This window comes from Vipera ursinii (genome assembly GCF_947247035.1).
Source record: "Vipera ursinii genome assembly, chromosome: 10".
Taxonomy (NCBI): Eukaryota; Metazoa; Chordata; class Lepidosauria; order Squamata; family Viperidae; genus Vipera; species Vipera ursinii.
The window spans coordinates 7,583,714-7,608,609 of NC_139520.1; the positions used below are offsets into that span (position 1 = coordinate 7,583,714).

A 24,896-nucleotide genomic window follows, 5' to 3' on the forward strand; every position below is an offset into this window, starting at 1 on the left:
ATGCCAACATACATTTTCAGACACATCTAACAGGGGGCGGAGTAGAATAGATCATGTGAAGTTCTCTACCTGAGGAATCTCAAGAACAGCAGTTTAACAGTTTAAACAAATCTGATCAAAAGGACTCCATGTGGAACACAGCCTTTTGACATAGCCCAAAACTGTATAATGGCTTCATTAAAAACGAGCATGTATTATAAATAGCATTGAACAAGTGCTTCTGTTAGAACAGGTCTGTGCTAGCAAAGGTAGGAAGGTATAAAAGTCAGGTTTTGGAATGTCATTTCTATCCCAATCTTTCCACGACGGAATGGTCTCTTTGCAGCCTACCAACATTTTTCAGTGTCTCAAGAACACAGATCTGTATTTGGCTTTGCTTCCTAAAGCTCCAAAGAAAATGATCATCATTATTCCTACGTAAGAATTCCAGAGGCATTGGCTTCAGATGATAGATACTTCTGTGCCTCCGAAAGACAGCATTATATTATTATTATTATTATTATTATTATTTAAAAAAACTTTTTTAAAACCACATATGCCTCAAGGCTCTTCAAAAAGACTGTCCAAAAGGTATACAAATTTTTATTACAATCTTAGTATCTCTCCTAAAGAAAAGCAGCATACAAAGATGGTGTTTTTTTAAAAAAAAAAATTACCCACATTCAGTAACTGTGCATATTGAGAGCAAAACTACGTTTCTTCATACAATTAAGCACTTAATATAAAAGAATTATGTTAAATGCACAAGACAAGCAAAGCTCATTGGTATTTTACTCAAAGTTAAGAGTATCTGGGGTCACTTCTTGGTGTCCATTTTTATAAAGTATTTTTTTTTACAGCATCCTAAAAATCTAGAACTCAACCTGTTTCCTGTTACCACTCTCTTTCACGCTCTCCCAGAACAGCTCTGCAGGGATCCAGTGTCCAGGATCATCAAGGCCACATAATCGGAAGCACAGTAAATCTAAAAAGGGACATAGCATTATTCAGAGGAAAAGTGCAAGGCTTCCTGGTTTTCTCCAGGTTTCCGCAAGACGGCAGCTCCTGCTCCACGAGACGCAGAGATCTGCGGCATGTCTCTTCCGATGATTTCTGTCACTACATCAGAAAGAGGAGAGAAGGATCAGTGTTTTTATGTCTTCCATAAACATGTTTCAGACTAATGCATGTTTTCACACACACACACACACACACACACACACACACACACACACACACACACACAGAGCTGGTTACTTCCAAACAGGTTGACACACCTACTGCAATTCGCTTTTCATGGATCTGTCCTTGAAGATTATCTGAAAGCTTAAATTGATTCACCACGCGGCATATACATTGAATAAACAAATAAATGCAATGCAGCAACCCAGGGAGTGATGGGCACAACTGGGTCGGTCCCTGTAGCAGCATCTCTATTCCTGGAGCTACATCAGCTGCCAGTTGGCTTCAGGCTACAAATTCAGGGGGCAATTGTCACCTTTAAAGCCCTGGGTGGCTCAGATCCTACTTCAAGACAGCCTGCTTGAAAATGGCCATTCTGAAAGATTGGTCTGAAAGGTCTTCTCATTCCTAAGAAGTTCCATCGTAAGAGACTCCATAACAAGATCTTCTCCATGCATACATACAGATTACCCCACTGAGCTTCCACAGAGAAGTAAAAACCTCTGGAAGAGGGCATTTGGAAGGTGCTAAGGTTGAGATCTACCCCAGGTAAGACTGGACTTTATGGCTTAAACAAGTCATCTTCGAGTTACATCCTGTCATTTCATAACAGTTAGAAGTTACACTGGATCTTCAAATCAAAGAAGGAAGGGTCCATGCAAAACATTTTAAAATGTTTGGGTCGTTGAGAAGATGCTGTGAATTCAGAAGAGCAAAACTTGAACTTAATCACAAAACCTCTAGAGTTAGGTAAAGTTTCCTCTTTCACTGCCATTCTTTAAAAGCCAGTATCCGAACCTATTTAGGGATACGAACAGAAGTCCAAAGTATTGACTAAGAAACAAGAAGCATGGCTGTTTCAGGTTGGAGAAATGTGATCTGCTGTTCAGCTCCCCCTTCTCTCCTCCTTTTTCACAATATAGCCTAGTTGGCTGAAAACGAACAGCCGTTTTTCCCACGAGCGTTTCAGGCAGCCAAAATCGAGTATTGCATTTGCTACCTTTCTTTTTGAAAGCTTATCATCACTGCTCATTGTTTGTAAAATAAGGATGCAAATGAGCAGTTGGCTGTCTCAAGAGGTCCCAACTCCCTCTCCGGCTGCCACGCCCCTTGGCCATCAGATGCAGAGGGCCAACAGTGAGGCATTCTGGGAACATCCCTCAAAATAGACGTGGACAAGACTCTGATGGGCTATGCGGCACATAAGATTACATTCCCCACCCCTGAACACTGTTCTGTCTCTGCTTATTTGTCACTGATCCCAAACACTTGGCAACACCTAGGAGGAAGCATTTGTTCTTCAGAAGGCTTCAAAGGACTTGACAGCTTTATGATTGTAAACAGGTCAGATTTCTATTTGCCAAGCTGAGGATTTAGTAGAAACAATATATATATATATATATATATATATATATATATATATATATATATATATATATATATATATATATATATATATATATATATATATATATATATATATATATATAGCCTTTCCAAAGTTTCCTGGACTACAAGCTGTGTATTTATAGTCTGGTGCCACCATTTTTTAAATCTTCCTGAAAAGCATATTAAAATTTCAGTCCAGATGCTCAAAAATATCTCCATACATACATTAATTGCTTTTTGGGCTCAACTGTGTATTTTGCTTGAAGATGGGACCTGTGTTTTTCAAATCAAGGCTCACAGTGATTTCAGTAATGCAATTACATAAACTATCTGCATACACCAAGCAGTAGCTTCTACAATCAATTTATTTCTGGTCTAAGAAAAGGGGCGGCATTTACTAAAAAGCATAGTACAGACCATAATAATTGTAGAACATCACTCAGGAAATGTCACTGAGATATCTTTTAACAGTTTTTTTAAACGGGTCTTGTTTTAAAAAAAACCACAAGCCATCCATTTTAGGCTTTTTGCACAATGAAGTTTTGTAGACGACAAATAAAATAGGAATCTGGCTTATGTATATTTTGAGAACCTAAATTGATAGGCTACTTAATTACCAGATGCCCACTTTTTTTTAAAATTCCATTTATATCCCGCCCTTCTCCGAAGACTCAGGGTGGCTTACAAGCTTAGCAGTAGCCTTCATTCTTTGTATATGCCTGCTTATTAGGGCTTTCGCCCCCCCCCAGCGGCATTATTACAAAGTCAACTTAATTGCCCCCAACAATCTGGGTCCTCATTTTACCTACCTCGGAAGGATGGAAGGCTGAGTCAACCTTGAGCCTGGTGGGACTCGAACCTGTACTAATTGCAGGCAGCTGGTGTTACTTAAGGAGGCATTAGCCCACTGCTCCACCAAGGCTCTGTTGGAAATCAGGAGGCAGTATAGTTTTAAGTGGAACAGGCGCCAAGTGACAATTTGACAAAGCTGTCGGCATCAAGCTCCCTTCGTCCTGTGCGCTCCCACATGGAGGGTCTTCTCAGGGTGCCGCCGGTTAAAGATTGCTGGCGGGTAACACCCAGGGGGAGGGCCTTCTCAGTGGGCGCGCCTGCCCTCTGGAACCAGCTGCCCGTGGAGCTCAGGACTGCCCCCGACCTCCGTTCATTCTGCCGGGACCTGAAGACCTGGCTCTTCGAGCTCTCTGGCCCAGGCTGAGAATTATAATTTTAATTTTAACTGGGGCTTTTATTTGTTCAGGGATTGATATTTTTTAATTGTTTGTAACTTTTGTATTTTTCGTTTTAATCACCCTGTAAACCGCCCTGAGTCCATCGGGAAAAGGCGGTATATAAATATAATAAAATAAATCTGCTGTCCATTCTCTTGAAAACCTCCGGTGTTAGAGCATTCACAACTACTGGAGTCAAGCCGTTCCACTGGTTAATTGTTCTAACCATCAGGAAGTTTCTCCTTAGTTCTAGGTTGCTTCTCTCCTTGATGAGTTTCTATCCGTCGTTTCTTGTCCTGCCTTCAGATGCCCCCCCCACTCCCACCCCCACCTTCTTTGTGCCAGCTGGCTACACAAATCTGTCTTCAACCTGTAAGAAATTGAATTCCAATATTGGAATGATGTCACCGGCTACCTGGGCTAGCACCCAGCTCGTTGGAGCAGGAACAGCTCTTTGCTGGCATGCAACAATTAAGGGAGACCTGCAATTTAGGCATTAATCCCAAAGAGAAATGGTACTGTCTTCAAGTACGCCCTGCCAAAAGTGCTCCAAGTGACATGTCAAAGAAATTAATGAGTTTCACTTTGCTAACATACTGCTCTAAAGTGAGCATTCAGAATTGAAAGCAGCATTTCAGGCTAATTCTGCCAACTGCCAGCAGTTCGATCCTGACTGGCTCAAGGTTGAGTCGTCTTTCCATCCTTCTGAGGTCGGTAGAATGAGGACCCAGATTGTTGGGGCGCAACAGGTTGATTCTGTAAACTGCCTAGAGATAGCTGTAAAGCACTGTGAAGCGGTATATAAGTCTACGTGCAATTGCTATTGCCCTTCCTTCCCTTCCATCCATCCATCCATCCATCCATCCATCCATCCATCCATCCATCCATCCATGATGCGCAGTGGTCAGAATGCAGTATTGCAGGCTAATTCTGCTGATTGCCAAGAGTTCAATCCTGACCGGCTCAAGGTTGACTCAGCCTTCCATCCTTCTGAGATTGGTAAAATGAGGACCCGGATGGTTGGGGGCAATAGGCTGTGTACACTGCTTAGAGAGGGGCTGTAAAGCACTATAAAGCACTATAAGTCTAAGTGCTAATGCTGGTTGTATTCCAAAATTGAACTCGCTCAACAAAGGCTTGTCCATACAGAAAACTAACCACACAATGCAAAGATAGGAAGTAGTGTAGGGTTAAAACGTCTTCCGCTCGGAAAAAAAAGTCTTTTAAGAAAAAAAAAATATGTCCAAAGAGCCCAGAAACATGCAGAGCTAATCTATTCGGTGGGATTCCCGAATTCTACTTGTATGCTATGCTGCCCTGAAATTTATTCTATTTCCACACACAAACACTTGAGGTGTTAATGTGTTCTTGGCAGAGTTTGGTAACAGTGATGAGCTTTCCACTGTACATAACTGATCACATGATAATATTCTTCTGAGATTATGTGTCTTTGTTTGGGATTTATGACACGTTGATGTCTCCATCCGATACCGATTTTTTTCTCTCTCTCTCTTCACAACTCCTATCCCTATGGAGTTGCAACCCAACTCTGACAGGCTGCTGCTAATCTGAATTTGGATCAATGTTATTATATTATACAACACGCTGTTTACTGCAAAATATTCAACCGGATTGATTTCAGGCAGGTTTTTTTTAAAAAAAAAAACAACACACACACATATAGGCATGACTTCAGTTTTCTCTTGCAACAAGAATGAAAAAAAAGAAGAAGAAAAAAAGAAGAAAAAAAGCAAGCGTTATAAAACTAACCGTGTGAAGATAAAACCTTAGCTGCATTTTTAACTGTCCACTTTCACCAAAGGCATGCTTGCAAGCGCTGTGCCTTCTTAGTCATGCCTCCACTTCGGTCTTTATAAATTATGTACATTTTTAAATCCCAAAGAGAAACAGGGCTTATAAATAGTTCCCCCCACTAGAAATGAACTAGCTATCTCAGGAAACATTTGAACTACGACCTCTGCTGCCAAACTGGAGAGCTTTTTTTTTTTTTTTTAAATGCTGGAGTGTGTCTCACAAATCCAGAAAAACATGTTTGGCAAAAGTCTGGTAAGTATGACCTTGCCGGGGAGAAAGACAAACCAAGAGCTATTCCAGCTTGCTGTTCTCAACCAATTAGGAGAAAGGAGAAAGCAGAGCTGTGGTTTTGGACTCGAGTATCTTGCTAATAAATATAGCAGGGAAACTTAAATGGCACTGTAAATATATAGCAACATGACACGAATAAGTAGCAGACAGACAGAGAGTCTTATTTTGAGAAGAAAATATAATCAGATGGCTATCGCTAAAGCTGGAGGAGGATCTCAGAACTGGATGGTTTATTTTTTTTAAAAAAATGTGTGTGTGATGCAATTTCCCCCTAAATACAGAAAGAAGGGGAGCACACATAGATAGATAGATAGATAGATAGATAGATAGATAGATAGATAGATAGATAGATAGATAGATAGATAGATAGATAGACAGACAGACAGACAGACAGACAGACAGACAGACAGACAGACAGACAGACAGATAGAAAATGCACATATTTACACCCAGAAATCTGATAAAAAAGAAATCTAGGAAAGTTGGGAGGAAAACATTAAAAACAATGAAAGTACAATCACGTACAAATCAAAAAACACAGATGATCCTTTCTTTTTTTTTTTGAAACAAAGGATTTAACCGGAGCATTTAACCAAGCCATGATGGCAATGGGAGATTTTAATCAGTTTGTTACCCAGAGGCTATGAATGTGTCATATGACAGCCGTATCCTTCTTGTACTGTGCAGGAGCTGGACTGAAGGACCTTTGACATCTCTTCTCATTCCCATCGTAATACTGTAAGCCACAATGAGTTAAACTGTTTTGATTTTTGCCTTGCCCTGTGAGGATGAAACCCCCCATACTAGGGTTTCTAACCATGGCCTATGAACAGAAGCAGAAAGCTTGCCAATGGTTAAAACAGGATGACATATTTGTTAGTGAGGCAGATACAGCACTTTAAACTAGCTTTGAAATGAGACTTTTCCCTAGGGAATTACGTCTTTGGAGAAATAATCGGGCACGGTTAACAAGGATTTCAACCAGTCCAGCCAATCACCAGATCATCACTGGAAGCACTGGGTCACCAGGTCCCAAAGAAGGAACAACGGCACAGACACACGCGCACCACCTGTCAAAAACACTTAAAAGTTACCAATGTTCCTCAAATTTGGCAACTTTAAGATGCTCCTAAATAGCCACAGGGAAATGTTATCTGACAACTAATGAATAAAGCATCATAGATGGATGTCCTTGGCCCAATCTTTCTCAATCTTCATATCTGTATTCTTCACACACACAGACACACAAATAAGACATGCTCATTCAAAAATGATTGAGAATGGATGTAATGGGCAAACAGACCAAATCACCCAATATTCATGCACTGATTGGCCACTGAATGAATATATGCGGGGTTGCTCTCTCTGAAACTCTTGCTATTTTGTTGATATTAGCTGAATGGTTGTCCCAAAGGTGCTTTTATTTTAAAGGCAAGTGGACTTTCTAATTTTCCTTTGATGATGTTTTGCTTCTCATCTAAGAAGCTTCTTCATTTCAAAGTGAGTTCAGGCAAGGACAAATCTAGGAAAGATTGTGAACGATAAGGACGTTCCACCAACAATGAAATAAACAATGGTCTTTCCAATAATGATAATGTATGGACATGAAAGCTAGGCACTGAGAAAGAGTAAGAGAAAAAAAAAGATAAATATCTTTGAACAATGGGTTTGCATATATTTTTCGTACTAAAAGTACCCTGTAAATAAACAAAATCTAAGAATTCTAAAAGATGTTTTTATTCAAGTCTGATGTGCACCAAATTCTAAATGGGGAAGGACATTCCTATAGTCACATAATGTTCAAGTATTCTGCATTCCCAGGGGAACAGGTTATTACAATGGCCTGGAAAATACGATACTTGAGTTCACATATACGTATGGCATCCGTAATAATCCTTCCTTATATGAGGCTCCTGAAAGTACTAAGCTGTTTAACCATATTCTCCTAATATAGCATCACTTACCATCATCTAAGGTGATGTCTTGCAATCCCATTGTCTGAAAATTTAACTCTTGATCTTCTGGTTCAGGCTTAACGTTAACAGCTGACCCTTCCGATGGAAATGGAGATGTGTCACATATGTTATGATGCATCAAAGATGAAGCTGTAGCCATTCCTCCCAAACCTGGGCTACGCTCCTGTGGGGACTGTTGCCCAGACTGACTGACAGAGGCTGGAGGAGGAGATGAGGCAGATCCTGAGCTAGAAAGATGGTAAGGTATAGGTTGCAACTGTGGCGAAGATGGCCCAGATCGTGGTGAATGGACTAAAGAATGAGAAGATTGGGGGGATGACGATGAGGAATTACCTGGGTTTGAAGAATAAGTCATTTGCTGCAACTGTGTGGAAGGATGTCCAAGGGACTGAGTCACTGCAGAAGAGACGGGACTTTGCTGAGGATCGGGACAATGGTATCGCATGGATTGCAAATGAGGCGAGGAGTGTCTCAACTGAGCTAGCTGTGCTGAAGTATGTCCTCCTGTTGCAACAGAAGTCGACACTGAACCTGAACTTGAAGAATGATATGGGATTGGTGGTAGAGACTGACAGCTGAGGTTTATCAGTGGAGGTACAGGTGCATCTTGCTGAAATGAAATCGCCTCGTATCCTTGACTAGAAGAGGCAGGATCCATGGGAAGACCAGATTGTCCATTAAACATAACGTTAGGGTGCATAGACTGATAGGAAGGCCCCACAGCAGATGCCGCTGTTACCTGAAAAGATGGATGGGCTACCGCTGAAGACAGAACAGGATGCTCTTCGCCTGGACTAATGTTTCTACCTTGCATGTGCGACAACTGAGTTACTGTTGAGGATACCATGGGTGTGAATGGTTGCTGTATGGGACATACAAGGTTCCTGGAGGACGCAGAAAGTAAGCTATCATGTGAAAGCCCTGGATCGGGTGAAGGCAACTGACTTTGGACAGGAGAGAGTCCTTTACAGTGAGTCAGGGACAACGATGGAAGTGATGTCAAATCCATTTCATCTCTGTTCTCTTGTTTCAATACAACTGTATAACAAGAAGACAAGCATCAGCTAAAATTCACAGATGAAATGATAAACAGAACTCAGTTGAATAAAAAGTTGCTCTACCCCCACATCAAAACTAGCCTGCGCATGAACGGCAGTGAATATACATGAAAAATGCAGATAACTGCAACATACTTGACAAGGAAGATATGAAATATATTTCCTTATTCTGGGATAATACAGATAAGGGTTTTCTCATTATAGTAACAGGCAGGGCTTTTTTTCCTCATAGAATGCTCAGAACGGAGTTCCGGCACCTTTTTTTGGATGGAACCTTGTAGGGTAGGCAAGGCGGGTTGTATGACATGTGTGAGTTCCGGCACCTTTTTCTTTTACAAAAAAAAAAGCACTGGTAACAGGAATTAAAGAACAAAATTCTGGAGCTGAGAATTTTGAGTTTGAGTACATTCAAAACACAGTTTGGAATCTACGATTGTTCGTCAGTCCTGAATGTACAGTTTCTGACATGGTTTATAAGAGAACTGAGAACCGCAATACATAGGCTATCAGAGCTTACTATGGATCAGAGAACACAGCAAAGGCCTTCGGCGCCATGCTAGCTGAAGGCTTTTCCTATTTCTAGCCTTCAGACGATAGTTCATTCACTCAGAATTAGAATTTAATATGCAAAGCTGTGTTTTTCCTCATTTGCAGTCCTAGTTAGATACTTGAAAGTAAACTGAAATACTTTTTTTAGTATTTTTAAGCTATCTTTATTAATTGACTTTATAAATAACTCAATTTAGGGATGCGGTGGCTCAGTGGGTTAGGACGCTGAGCTTGTCAATCAGAAGGTCAAGGATGCAAACACGCATAATACTTTTTCCTCCTTCTATTTTTCTGTACAGCAACAGCTCTCTGAGGTGGTTTGGGCAGGGTGAAAAATCACTCAGCCAGCTTTCACGCATGCCTAAGGCAGAACTAGAACTCACTGTCTCCTGCTTTCTAGCCTGGTGCCTTAAAAAAAAGAACAGGTCAACTGATGCTAAATTTAAAACTCTCCAGCTGTCAGGAGAAGCATTCAAAATTCCTCTTTAAGATTTTTTTTCTCCAATTCATACCTAATTTTCTATGTAAAATAAGTAACGTATCTCAGAATCAGGGCAATGGACCAGAGACATTTGAAAGAAAAAAAACCCCATTCTCACTCATTTCTTTGCCAATAGTCAGTACCTGGAGTATATGTAAAACGCTGAGCCTGGCTTTTTTTCCTTTTGCCGTTGCAAACATAGAACTGCACGTGGACGGCTGCTGAAATTGATTTGTTGTGATATGGAGGAACTTCAAGAATGAGCGCAGACTGTGTGAAAATGAATAAAAGGACAGAAAAAGACTGAGTGTGTCTCAGAAGGGTTTTTTCCCCTCCATCACCTAGATAAAGCCTCCACATCTTCATTAGACCTGACCTAAGTACAAGGGACGCGGTGGCTCAATGGGTTAGGACGCTGAGCTTGTCGATCAGAAGGTCGGCAGTTTGGCGGGTCAAATCCCGAGTGCCGCGTAACAGAGTGAACGCCTGTTACTCGTCCCAACTTCTGCCAACCTAGCAGTTCGAAAGCACGTAAAAATGCAAGTAGAAAAATAGGGACCACTACGGTGGGAAGGTAACAGCGTTCCGTGCGCCTTTGGCATCTAGTCATGCCGGCCACATGACCATGGAGACGTCCTCAGACAAGCGCTGGCTTTTTGGCTTTGAAACGGAGATGAGCCCCTATTTTGGAGTCTCCCACCTATGGGTTTGTTCTAACTCCAAAAGGCAGGGAAGAGACCTCACAAAGCAATTGTCTTAAGTGCAGGACGATGCTTTCACTAAGTACTTGCACATTCTAACCATTGTAATTTTCCAAAATGTTAGCTTACTAAGCTAACATCTACACGCTGAAGACACCAATGGGGAAAGGGGACAGAGTTGGCCCTTCAATTTCTGGAAAAGGTTTTTTACTTCTAGGTTCCCAAGTTGGTGAATCAAATCTGGCAGCTGCTGTGCCTTTGTTACGTAATTTATATTCTTCCTCCTCCTTCCTCTCCTGCGCTTCCTATTGTCAACGCTGCTAACATCGAATGTTCTTGCTTGACAAGAGATGAAGAAGTAACTATTTCATGCCTTAAACTTGTGTATTGCTTTAAGACATTTAGTTTAAGGTTGGGAGGGGGGACGAGGAGGATTGCACCTTTCAAGGCCATCTCTAACTAAGAAGATAAGGCCTTGGCAGGTTTTCTAACGGAAGGGAAACTGATTCTTAAATTAATTGGAGAATATTTATTTCTTTATTTTAATCCCATTTATATCCCGCCCTTCTCCGAAGACTCAGGGCGGCTTACAATTTAAGCACAAACCAATGTGCTTAGCAATAGCCTTCATTCTATGTATATGCCTGCTTATTAGGGCTTTCGCCCCCCCCCCCAAGCGGCATTATTACAAAGTCAGCTCATTGCCCCCAACAATCTGGGTCCTCATTTTACCTACCTCGGAAGGATGGAAGGCTGAGTCAACCTTGAGCCTGGTGGGACTCGAACCTGCACTAATTGCAGGCAGCTGGTGTTACTTAAGGAGGCATATGATTAATGACAAAATTAGAAAGGTGGAGAATATATTGTTTTAATATATTGTGCAAGGGGTGGAGACTTCAGATTCCAGCTTCCTTCAAGCAAGCATTTGCCAGTGTATTAGGCTAATAAAGGACTTTTAAGGTAAACAATGCCTCAGAGTCACTTGAAAAGCCCATATGTCGGAAACTTGACACCTATGCTGTGTTTACTTTCTGCACATCATTTTGCCCTTTCTAGTCTCCCAAGACTGAAGGTTAATTTTTTTTTCTATTTAATATTACATCATTCACCACTTTAGCCTTCTCCTCCTAAAAATCTGGCTCAAATTCTGCTAATGTTTTTGCACAATTGATGTAAGTGTTAAGGGGGTGGAGGGGGGGGAAGCTGCCTACGTTTATGTTTAATTTTCCACCAGGATCTTTACAGAAATCAGTAAAATAATTTTGTACTTTTAAAAAAAAAATCTCACCTCTTGACTCCTATCTCTAATTATTTTTCCTTCCACCTCCCATTGGGGCCGTCCATCTACAAAGACAAATGTTTCAGGTCACATGTCAGTTTGTTCTGAAATAACTCGATTATTAAATATATACCAACAGACAGTGTACATCTCTTAATAGCCTTCACTTGAAAACAAAGACTGCACTGGTTGCAGACATATATTAGTGTTTGGCCATGCAATGCCTATCTTGTGCAAAGATCACTGGCCAGAGAGAGTCGAGCTTTGGCTAATTAACCCCAAATGGGCAGTGCACTATGGATAAAGAGGGTTTTGAATGGTTATGTTTTAAGAAGGGAGGAAGGACAGCAGTGGTGGCCTAGTGATGAAGACGGTCGCCTCCCACTCAGAAGGTTGAGAGTTCAAGCCTGGAGAGCGGCAGGTATTTTTCTCCTAGGGCACTAAGAAAAAAATGTTTGCTGCGAACCCTGCATGGCATCAAGAAGGGCATCTGGCCAGTAAATGCTCAGCTGCATCCAGTTGCCCTGGCTCCACCGCAGTGGTGGGATTCAGATAGGTGAACAACCGGTTCTCTGTGTGGATGCCACTTCCGGAAGTCCATTCTGGGCCTGGGCAACAAAAGATTAGCTAGCGGTTCTGCCGAAGTGGTGCGAACCGGCCGAATCCCACCACTGCTCCACCCCAAATCAAGGGGTTACAGGGTTGTAAAAAAGGGAGTTTTAAGAAGAGAGGAAAATGATGATGATGTGAGTGAAGATTTATACATAACGTATAGGATAGTTGCTGGTGCACGCACCCAAATCGTCAACATATATGCAAACAGGACCATGAAATGGAATAATCACAGGTAGAAAGGTTTGGGCTGTTTCATGGGTCACCAGAAATGAACCAGAAGCTGTAGAAAAATCTGAGCAAAATGTAACACTATACACTGCTGTACATACAAGTATATTATTTGCATTGCTCATTTAATTTATATCCTATGTTTCTATCTAAATGGATATTCAAGGCATTGAGTGTTAGGATTAAAAATAAAATGCTAAAGAAAGCTAAAAGAAACAAAAGTACCTACCAAAGAAAAGGCTTGGAAAGAAACATAGTTTACAGTTAAAAAAATAAAAATAAAAAGGGAGGGGAACCATTGCCTAACAGAAAAAGGCTTCTCCCTCCATGTATGTGACTGGTTCTAACTGTACAAATCTTTCAAGTCAAAGAGAGGTTAAATCTGTCCAGTTTAATCAAGCAATAAGAATAAATGAATCTACAAACAGACAGTAGTTCTGACTGTTCCACTGTCCTGTCTCGAAATCTACAAACTGGAAATAATCCGGAGTAACAAGGCAAGCAGATTCTTACAATCTGCCCCAACATTGGAATCCGAAGTCATCTGGATATGATTGATTTCCTCTGCAAACAATATGGAAACTGCAAGGAGTTACTGACTGCTCTGGCACTAACCCCCTCCCCCAATCGTGATAAAAGAATTGCTGCATATCCCCCCCCCAAATATGCAGCAATGGAGAACTAAAAACTGCCTCCACTGCTGCAGAAGAGAACTTCAAATACATTTCACCCTATGTTTGATCTGAGCCATCTTGAAAAGTCCTCATCTTACACTTACACAACCGTCAGCTCCACACTTAAGCATGGGGGTGATCTGGCTCAATGGGAAGACAGCACCCATAAGCGATGCCAACTGGGTATACTAGGAGTGCACCTAAATGCAGGTTCCTACATTTCTCACGGCTGAACTGCATTTTCTTGGACAGGGGTCAACTCTATCGAGATCCTTTTTGAATTCAGACAATGTTCCACTTCATTGCAGGCTAAAAGGACGCCGTACAAAAATAGGCAACGTGACTGAATGCAACTTAAGAGACTCTGGTATGTTCCTTCAACCCCAGGAATAAACTCCTTCTGTTACTTGAAACAGGTTAACTTACCTTGCCCCTTTTCCAGAAATATTATTTTTGATTCTGGAAGGAAGTTACAGCCTGTAACCATCATTTCATGCCCTCCATTTACGGAGCAATTACTGATGCTGTATTTCTCTATCTGAGGAAGTTCCTGAGCTGATCTCTGAGCTTCATGAAAGAGAAAGAGAAAAATGCATAAGAAAGCATGCAAATATAATTCTTATCATCTCTCTCTCTCTCTTCTCCCCGCCTCCGCCATTTTTATTTCACAGGTACAACACGCTTTCCTATATTTAGTTGAACTGTAGTTTAATCACAAAACTTCCCAAAATTGCTTGACACACACTATGAACTGGATTCGCAAAACACCCTAGAGACTAAAATGTGCCTTACAAGTCTGCACTAAGTAACGTGTTGCAGCATTTTTATATCCCTGTATCATTTGTTTCAAAACTCTTTCAAAATCATGATGCTCCGTTAAATTTAAACTGTGAAATTTCAACCGATGGCTTTTGGGTCGGAAGGAGCAAGGCACTTCCGGGTTGAAAGGATGAGCCTGTGACATCACCATTGCCCAGAGGATGCCCACTTGGGGGCTTCTTTCACATCCCCATTAATGAGCCCACCGAAGTGGTACTTACTTATCTGCTCACATTTGCCCCTTTCAAACAACTAGCTGGGCAGGAGCTGGAGCAAATGATGGGAACTCACCCCATTACACAACAGGACTAAGACCTCAAACGTGGGCTTGCTTGATAGTCATAACTTACTTAATATAATATGTAACTTTGACTACTGACGTGGGCTACAAACTCTCAATAAATACTGGTGCAATAAAAGCATAATTTTATAGAAAATGTCCCTGAAATATACTCAGAAGCTCTGGAAAGACTTACGCACGTGCGCGCACACACATTTATTCACATCTTGAAAAGTGGTTTGATCTACAGCAGTTCCATAGTACCAACATTTCTGTTCAGCACACATCCCTAAGCTTCCTTCTAATTCAAGCTGCTGATAGTGTGTACAAATAAGTAATATAAAAGTTATTAAATTCCAACCAGCCCTAAGATATAAGCAACATCTAAATATTAAATACAATACATTAATAACTCATAAGAAGTTACCACAAATGAACCATTTCATGATTAGTACTATTTAACGAGAGAGAGAGAGAGAGAGAGAGAGAGAGAGAGAGAGAGAGAGAGAGAGAGAGAGAGAGAGAGAGAGAGAGAGAGAATATCTGTCTCAGAAGCAAAATCCACAAATGAATACATCAGAATAAGTAAAGGGAGCTTTCTAAAAGTCTAAGCACAAGAAGGTAAAAAGCTACCTAGATGTAATATTTCTTATGCAGTACAAACTTAAATCCTGAAGTATTGGCTGATTGAAATATTTATGGATATCAAGATTCCCTGCCCCACACCAGCCAAAACAGGAGCAAACTTACAGCATTCAACAGGTATAGAGGCAACTTGAAGAGACAAGACCTTCCCACTAGGCTGTGGGATATGGACACGAAATACAAGCCTCACTCTTGTGTTTTTTCTGCCAATATCCGTCTCCCCCTTCCGAAGCTCTATGTCTGAATTGCGGAGTTTCAGGATACCTGCACAGTCAATACTGGGGAAAATAGAAAACACAGAGCAAATGTTATCTCATTAAACATGCATTTTTCTTGTTTAAATATCTGCAAACATAAAAGTCACCCATTTCTAGCAATAGGATGTATACAGTGCTTTACGGCCCTCTCTAAGCGGTTTACAGAGTCAGCAAATTGCCCCCCAACAATCCGGGTCCACCTTTTACCGACCTCGGAAGGATGGAAGGCTGAGTCCACCTTGAGCCCGTCAGGATCGAACTCCACATTGTGGGCAGAGTTAGCCTGCAATACTGTATTCTCACCACTACGCCACCAGGGCTCCTTATCATGTTAGACTGCAAGCCAGACATTGTACCTTTGTAACTAGAACAAGTGGGAAGGTATTTATTTTGTTTACAGCAATCAGGCATGGAGCTGTAGGGGATAAAAACCTCAGCCAGCTGCTGGCAGTACAAGCAAACATATAATTCTGCTTGGTTTTTAGTCTTAGAGCTCATCAGACGTAGCACAATGTTGAGGGCTGGACAGAGAAAGAGTGAAAAGGCACATCTCCAGGACTCATCTGCAAGGATTGTGACTAAAGATGACTGACAAGAGGTTAACCGCAGAACATCTGTGAAATTTGCAAAATAATTATCTTGAAAACCACATCTAGCAAAAATGGATCACTTCTTACGATAGCTGATCACCAGTTTTCAGGTATCATTTTTTTTAAAAAAAAACATCTCAATAAAAAACATGTATAATAAACTGACCCTCCCTGGGTCAGTCAGTATTGGATGTGCAAAAGCATTGCTCGCAGTCGTAAACGCTCTCATTTCACATTCTCCTTCTTACAAATGAAGGCAAGTGAGTCTCCTCGTCCTCAGTCAAACAAGCCATAACTTAACAACACCTGCAAATACAGCAAGCAATGTTTTTTGCAGAGAAGGGGCAGAAGAGAGGAGCGGGAATCGAAAATAAAGGGTGAAAGAACAGACATGATATGGCCAAATGTGTTTTGGAAAACCATCGAAGTTATATTGGAATAAATCCTTTTTAACCTACCTTGCTCTGCTGATCTGCTGATCTACCTCAGAGAGAATACATTTTTTCCTTATTTTGAACAGACCTGACTTTTTTTTTTTAGAATCAACATTAGTTCAAGGATTACAGGGAAATATTATGTGTGTGAGAGAGGAAAGGAGTTGTTATGAATGTGTCTGCAGGTCAATGAAGAATTGCTTCAGAGAGTTGCAAATAATCAAACACAAACTAAAGCTAAGATCTTCCTTTATAATCTTTGTGTATGTTTTTCTGAACGTGTCAGAGTGTGTGTGTGTGTACTGTGCATACACGGGCATGTACATATATCTACACTGATATAAAGCAACTCTAGTATACAAAGCCACCTGAAGCTGCATAATCTTATTCGTAGTACATCATGAAACACCTGCATTCCAGGTGTCAGCCAAGCATTTTTGTTTTCTTCATGGGTCCACTTCCAACCTGAAGAACCCCATCCCAAACAGAAGTTGCAAAGAGCTGCACTGGAAAGCTGATATATAAAGATTACAGTTCAATATGTTATAATCAGTATCACATATCCTGAAACCCATGAAAGCCTATGAAATTTGGGGGGGGGGGGGAAAGCCCTAATAAGCAGGCATATACATAGAATGAAGGCTATTGCTAAGCACATTGATTTGTGCTTCTTAGATTGTAAGCCACCCTGAGTCTTCGGAGAAGGGCGGGATATAAATGGGATGAAAGAAAGAAAGAAAGAAAGAAAGAAAGAAAGAAAGAAAGAAAGAAAGAAAGAAAGAAAGAAAGAAAGAAAGAAAGAAAGAAAGAAAGAAAGAAAGAAAGAAATCTGGGAATACAACGTACTGATTTGCTTGGCAGAATCCTCAGACTTACCTAGCAGACATATTGTTTTCAGGTAAAAGAGGAATTTCCAAAACCTTTGTGCTGGCAAGGATTATTTCTTGACTAGCTGTGGCAACAGTTTTTCCCGTGATTCTGTGCACTTGATAGAAAGCATGTGGCCTTAAGTAACGATCGTCCGCTGTCCCAATAAACATCTGAAGATTTACAGGTTTTTCACTGTAACCTAGCAGCTGATAAGAAACAAAAAAAAACTGTTAAAAATTAACAATCAGCTTTTCAGAGTGAAGGTGTCAAAATTGCAGACATGACTTCAGATACAGATGCATATTTGTAGCATATTTGCTTCCCCCCTCCCCCCCAAAAAAAGTTCACAAGCATATGCCTATAATAATAATAAAATTTTAAAAATGGCAAATCTTACAATCAAACCACTCTGCTGCACTTGGCAGTCCTTAGGCTTTTCAAATAATTTATTCTTATATAAGGCTATAGTTTCCTTTTGTAAAATAATTTTATTGATTTTTACCTCGTTCAAAGTGCTGATTTTTACCTAGGTCCAACCTATAATTAGAGAGATGTTTCCTGTCAGTGAGAACAATTCATCAGTGGGATGGCTTGCCTCCAGAAGTTGTGGATGCTCCATCACTGGAGGTTTTTAAGAAGAGATTGGACAGTCACTTGTCTCCTGCTTAAGCAGGGGGGGGTCGATTAGAAGACACCCCCCCCCAACATCCCTTCCAACTCAGTTATTCAGTTACCTTAGAAATCCTAGTTGGCGTCCCCAATATATTTCGGGTACCACTCCTACATGTGCACGCTCCAATAATTTACCTAAAGCCCTAAAACAAACTCTTTTTTTAAAAAGTAAAATACTATATTCTCCGCAATTGTTTTTATTGGGTATTGTTGTAGATTGTGATGTTAAAGAAACTAACTTGATGTTGAATATGATAACAGCAGCACGGTTACTGGTGGGACAATATTGGAAGAAGGATAGTTTGCCCACTATAGAAGAATGGGTGTTTAAAGTTTCGAATCTTGCAGAAATGTCTAAGATTTCTGCTTATTTGAAAGATCATTCACAGGAAAGATATATTTCAGTTTGGAGGAGATGGATAAATTATATTCGGAACAAATATGGGACTAAAAAGTTCCATTTAGCTTATGAGTAGATTTTAGTGGGATATTCTTATTGGTACTTTGTTTGTAGTTATGTTAAAGGGGAGTTAAAGCACATTACGAATTTGGTTAATTGTATATTATGCATAATTTTTATTTAGAATATGATTATTGTAACTATAATCCTGTATTTAGCTCTGGGAAGTGGGGGGGGGGAAGTGGGAGGGTTTGGGGTGGGAGGGATTTGGGGATATATTGTAAAATTTTGTTTTTGTAAAACTCTTTAATTAAAAAAAGTAAAATACTATAATAGGAGGCTTATCTTTCACTAGAAAAGATTTTGTTGTGAAACAGCCTTTCTACAAGTCGAACTGGGTCCATCCCATTGCAGTCTGTTGGGAATGCAGTGGCTCATGTGGTTAGGATGCCGGGCTGAGGATTGGCAGGCTTGTGTTTGGGTACCGGTTATTGCATCTCCTGAGCAATGGTGATGTCACCGGTGGATCCTTTCACCGTGGAAGTATAGTGTGTCAGTAAAAAAAAAAAGGGGGTGGGGTGGGAGTAAGGAACGGGTATCCCGCCAGTGGTTTGAAGCTACCAACTTTCACATTCTGTTTCCATTGGCTATGATGAATGAGACTGGTGGAATCCAAAACAGCTGGAGGATGCCAGATTGCCTCACCCTCAAATGGAAGCGTGGTGACTTTTGCTTGCCAAGTCCTTTGAAGATTTTTGATTAACTGCTTCCTGATCTGTTCTAGTGTAATTTAGCCATGGTTTTAAGCTATAATGTTATTTAGGGAAACTGCACTAGAAAAAAGGACTCTGTTGATGTAAATGCAAGCGGCAGTAAAAATGCATTAAATCTGTCAAAATCGAAACCATCAAGGTATAATCCCACGTGGAAACAATTTCCATCCTTACAACAAAAGTCCCACTCTGGATTGCAACACTTCATTTAAATTTAATTCATTTCAGCCCTTAATTACCAAGGAAAATCCTTCCTCCGTATCCAGCTCAATCGGATTCATATTTGGTGAGAAGCATCAATATTCAATTAAGAGCACCCAATTAAGAGCACCCAAGTTTGCTTCCGAGGTTTCCCATTCTGTAACAAAGTCATCTGATTTTTAAAAAAATATGTGTATAATTTTTTATTAAGAAATTTGATTGCAATAATTGATGATACAGTAACTGTCTCCTCCCTGCCCTTCTGCAATGTGTGCTTTCTTCTTCCTAAGCTGTTGCTTCACTGTAATCCATCATACCAGCTCCCCCACCCCATCATATCTCGCAGCATCAGATGCTTCACTTCCAATAACTCCAAATAAGAAAAAAAAACCTGCCCTTTTAAAAAGTAATAATAGTTAAAGGCAGACCAAGGTTACACTCTGCACTTGTAGACAGCAATAAACTGTGCATTAAAAAAAAAAGAACAGACTTGTGGTTTTTTTTTAAACTAGATGGAACAGTCAGTACTGGCTGTTATTGAAATTGCCCGCATTGATTAGCTTTAATTATAAAACTCATTGGGATAACCTGGGTTAGCTAGTGGCTCTCAAAATCTCAAAATAAAATGGGAGCAGACAGAGAGCATCAGGCTAGCTATAGGATCCAGAAGACCAAAGAGAACTGTTGCTCTGCCCTAAATGGTTCTGAAAGCCCAACATCACAAATCAGCACCTCGTGTTGTCTTATATATTAGTAGAACCAGCAAAAAGCTTATGGGCTTTTCAGGAATTTAGAGTGTATATTTTCTTCCTGCTACAAACAAAGCTATCTTCCATTCCCAAATATAATACAGCAGCTATGTATTATATGTATAATGGCCTATTCTCATCATCTACCAAAACTTAACAGATGTGGTGTTTTATTTTCCCCCATAATATTTATAAATTTGGTTCCTTCCCTCATTTTAACTGGTTTGCTGTAATTCCATCATTCTCTCAATGAAACTTCCCCACCTCGGGAACGTCTGTCCATACTTTCCTTTCATATATGCCCTAACAATGGTGGCAGGGAAGAAAATATAATACGAGAAAACAACCAATTAATTTACTGTTAGTGAATTTATCAAGCATAAATTACTCAGATTGGAGAAACGTTGTTATATTCCTTGGGGGTCAGTTGTGACCCCTCAAAATCCACAAACAACCTGTCAAATCACAAAAAACTAAGGAAATGATAGAGTGATGAAAAGCGAGCTGAAAGCTCCTCATGAATGAAGTTTAATGTACCTATCCCAGGATATGTAGACTTTTACTTCTCAATAGATAGGAAATAGCAGGACCCACTTGTGTTTTTTTTCCCTTTTTCTGAGACTCTGAGTTCCTTACCACAGCTACTGTCAAATCTCTCTGGCCTGATTTAAAAGCACTTTTCTATTTAACAATTTCCCCCCGTTCAGGGGAAGTTCTGGTTTTCTTCTGAACAGACTATGTCCTCCCACTTTTTGTTTAAAAAAAAAAAGAAATATGGCAGTTGCATGTTGACTGTGCAATCCAAAACATTAATACAAATGGGACCTGGATAAACCTTCCAATGGCTGATATCAATGTCGGTCTGTGTCCTTTTACGCAGACACTACACTCTAGCGGTTGTGTTACAAAAAGGGAACGGAACATGTTTAAAATACATTTACAGTTCCTACAGCTGCCCAAATATAGACATGCTTATATGCAATGTATTTTTATTCCATAAATATAATCGCATGCTCTTCACACAAGGCATCATACAGAATATTGTAAATAATGAAAAGTTACCTCATGACTGACCTCTAAAAACCCTCCACCAGTAACTATATACTGTGACACACAACCCATTGCTCTGCCGGATGAACCTCTGCCAAGCTGTTTGTGTTTCTGTATCGTTTCCATAGCAAAAGCCAGCGTATGCGTAAGTTAAACTAAAGCTGGAAGGCTAAGGAGAGAAGGTCACGACAGGATAAGCTACAATAGCCGCTCTCTAAAACACCTCTAATTGGGGTAGAGTGTTGTCACAGGTAGGTTCCCTTAAATGTGGATGCAATGCAGAAATAACAAAGGAGGTCAGGAAAAGGAGAGTTTATTTACTTTTTTTTTCATATTTTCAACCTTTCTCCGAGACCCAATGCCTTGCAACTAATTTCAAGGTCAAACTTTGGGCTCCATCAGCTAACACGCTATTTTAGCACGGTGAGACCATCCCAAAAAATCACATTAGGTTTCCTTCAATTAGACGTTTGAACACCTTTGATTCCCTTCTTTAATGGAGCATTAACAAACACCCCCCCCCCCCGTTACCTTCCTCGACTGAACTGGGTGCCTGCAAGCAGTAGGTGGCGTAATCCATCACACTGATTAGGACCACAGATTGACGCAAGAGCAATATCCCAATTTTAAAAGGCGAGAATTTTCTTTCTCGGCCAACAGAAAGTGCTCGCTTTTCATTTGTCCTTCTGACTGTATTTGCCCTCCTTTGATCTTGAGCTGCTTCTTGTTTGCAGTTTTATAAGCAGAGAGATCAAAGGAATTGTGGATAAGGGAAAGGAGAACATGTGTTCTGACCTGATGTAAAAAGCAGTCTGCAAGCCAGGCCCACCAACGCTTGCTTTCACTGGGGCATTTTTGTAATGTCATCAGCAAACGCTAATCGACGTTCCGGATTCAAATACCATTTCTAGATGTCTAGAACATTTCATAAACTCACCTAAAACACGTTTTAAAATGGAGACAATGGGGGGGGAGGAGAGCGAGTTCTTCATTCCTTCACGAAGGATGACACTTCCCCAGCTGTGTTTTTCTCCCTCCCTCATCTCAAATATTTTCCCACCACAGGAAGGAAGGAAGGAAGGAAGGAAGGAAGGAAGGAAGGAAGGAAGGAAGGAAGGAAGGAAGGAAGGAAGGAAGGAAGGAAGGAAGGAGAGGGAGGGTCTGAGGGAAGTCCTGCCTTAATCCTTCCCTGCTGTTCTTTCACCAACCCCTTGCCCCCTCCTCCTGACCTATCCTGGGGGGGTCTCCCATCCTATTGCTAAGGAAGCTTGGGATACAAAGCCAGGTCTCCTCACCTGGAGAGGGAGTGGGCCTCCCTCTCGACTTTGCCCTCGTACCCATCATGAGCAACCTGGCTAAGGAGAGCAAGCACAGCAGCAGCAGCCTTGAGGACGAGATAAGTGCAGCTGGGCACCCCCTTGGGGAAGTGGGGCTGGGCTTAGTGCCGCAGGTGCTTGAGGGCTGGGCTGGGCATTTGACCTCCGGGCCACCGTCCAGCCCCCCCCCCGCATGACCTGAGAGGAACAATGAGGCTCCTCCAGTGGACCATGCTTTGGCACTTGCCCCGTCCCATCTCCTTCTGCCAGAGACCCTCAGATCTGTCCCATTCCTGCCCAAGCCCCCATAGGCACCATTGACCAGAACGATGTAGAGCTGGCCATGCCCACCCAGTAGGCCACACGCACTCCAGCCACGCCCACCCAGTAGGCCGTGCCCACCCTAGCCACACACACACCCCGAGGGCAACTGCAATGCTGATGCGGCCCTCAATGAAATTGAGTTTGACACCCCTGACCTATACCGGCTCAGATAGGCGAATGTCTTCTTAAAAACCTCCAGTGATGGGGCACCCACGATTTCTGGTGGCAAGCTGTTCCACTGTCCTCACTATCAGGAAGTTTCTCCTTAATTCCAGGTTGCTTCTCTCTTTGATCAGTTTCCAACCATTGTTTCTCATCCTTCCCTCTGATGCTCTGGTGAACAAACTGGCCCCCCTCTGCCTTGTGGCAGCCCCTCAGATACTGGAACACTGCTATCAAGTCTCCCCTATTTCTTCTTTTGTTTAGGCTGGCCAAACCCAAGTCCCGCAGCCGTTCTTCATACGTTTTGGTCTCCAGGCCTTGGATCACCTTAGTTGTTCTTCTCTGAACTTTTTCCAGACTCTCAACCTCTTTTAGAATCTTTTAGAGGCACAGCACTGAGACAGCACTGATTGCTTTTGTTGATGACCTTTGGAAAGAACCAGGATGTAAATGGTATGTTGATCTTGGTTTTTCCTAAAGTCAGTGATCATAGCATACTTCTGCACAGACTGTTAACTGGAGGGCACCATGTAGTGGTGGTCTTCCTCCTATCTCTGCAGGTAATGCCAATGGGTTTTGACAAGTTCAAGAGAGCAAGCCTGTGATCCTTACTTGGGAGGTGCCTCAAGACTCAAAGCCCTTGACCCTTCTTTTTAACATCCACAGGAAACCGTTGGATGAGGCTATCTTGGGTGTCAACTACACATCTTAACCCTAGGGTAGCCTAGAGATTCTGACAATGTCTTGTCCTGGTGTCTGCAGGCTGTGCGGGTCTGAATGGGTAAAAAAGATTCAGACTCAGTCTCGACAAGACCAAATAGCTGTGTGTATTTGTATCTCGCTGTACTGGGAACTCTTCCATCTTTAATCTTGGATGCGGATACAGTTCCCAATTTGAGACTGGTTCACACTTCTGGGGGAGTGGATTTGAAGGAGCAAGTAGCAACTATAGTCAACAGGGCCTTTGCACAGATCTATCTAATGTGCCAACTGCACCAATTCCTAGATCAAAAAGTCCTCCAGATGATCACACACACACACACACACACACACACACACACACACACACACACACCCTTATCAATTACCTTCATTACTCACCTCATCACTGAACTAATGTAGTATACGCCACATGGGGCTACCTTTGAAAACCACTCAGAAAATACAGCTGGCCCAGAATGTAGCAGCATGAGCGGTAATGTGCACATCTAGTTTTTCAGGTATAGCTCAAATTGTTGATTCAGTAATCTCTTTTAAAGCCCTTCATGGCATAGGTCTGGTTAACTAAGGGACCACCTACCACCAATAGTCCACGCTTCTTGTAAGACAGGGGTCTTCAAACTTGGCCCTTTTATGACTTGTGGCCTTCAACTCCAGAATTCCTTAGCCAGGCACACTGGCTGAGGAATTCTGGAAGTTGAAATTCACAAGTCATAAAAGGGCCATGTTTGAAGATCCCTGTTGTACCATCTAGCAATTGGATGTGTTCTAGGTACTCTTGCTCAAACAACGCCATCCATCAGGACCTAGAAAAGCACTTTTTTTTCTGTTGTAGCACCTGCCCTCTGGAGCAGCCTCTTTGAAATTTTTGTATCTGAGTAAGTATCTTATTACTTCTAGACTTGCAATAAGTTAGTTCCTGTTGTTTTATGGCTTTCTTGCTTGTAATGTTGTAAGCTGCCCAGATTCTTGAGGAGTTGAGCGCCAGGAATGACTAAATAAATTCCAAACAACCATTAGATATCATCAAAGAGGATCTCTTTGCTGCTATCTGGTAATTGTCTCATTTTGGGAGCCAGTTATGCTAGTCCTAAGTGCATACAGCCTAGCTGTGCTTCAAAGCTTAGAGAATCGGAAGAGTTAAAAGGAATTTAAACGTTACGTAAATCTGTCCATGTAAGCAAACAT

The 24,896-nt window shown here is 41.3% G+C and overlaps 1 protein-coding gene across 1 annotated transcript in view; it reads right to left on the reverse strand.

The window, feature by feature from the left end:
* Positions 1-557: 557 nt before the first annotated feature.
* Positions 558-24,896, reverse strand: part of NFATC3 (nuclear factor of activated T cells 3) — a 64,920-nt gene continuing 40,581 nt past the window's right edge. Inside the window, exons 4-10 of the mRNA XM_083370321.1 lie at positions 17,348-17,547; positions 15,296-15,468; positions 13,873-14,013; positions 11,939-11,994; positions 10,093-10,219; positions 7,850-8,899; positions 558-1,098 (exon numbers count right to left, since the gene is read on the reverse strand). Of these exons, the coding sequence (XP_083226447.1) occupies positions 983-1,098; positions 7,850-8,899; positions 10,093-10,219; positions 11,939-11,994; positions 13,873-14,013; positions 15,296-15,468; positions 17,348-17,547 (1,863 nt within the window). The 3' untranslated portion in view covers positions 558-982. The remainder of the gene's footprint in view (positions 1,099-7,849; positions 8,900-10,092; positions 10,220-11,938; positions 11,995-13,872; positions 14,014-15,295; positions 15,469-17,347; positions 17,548-24,896) is intronic.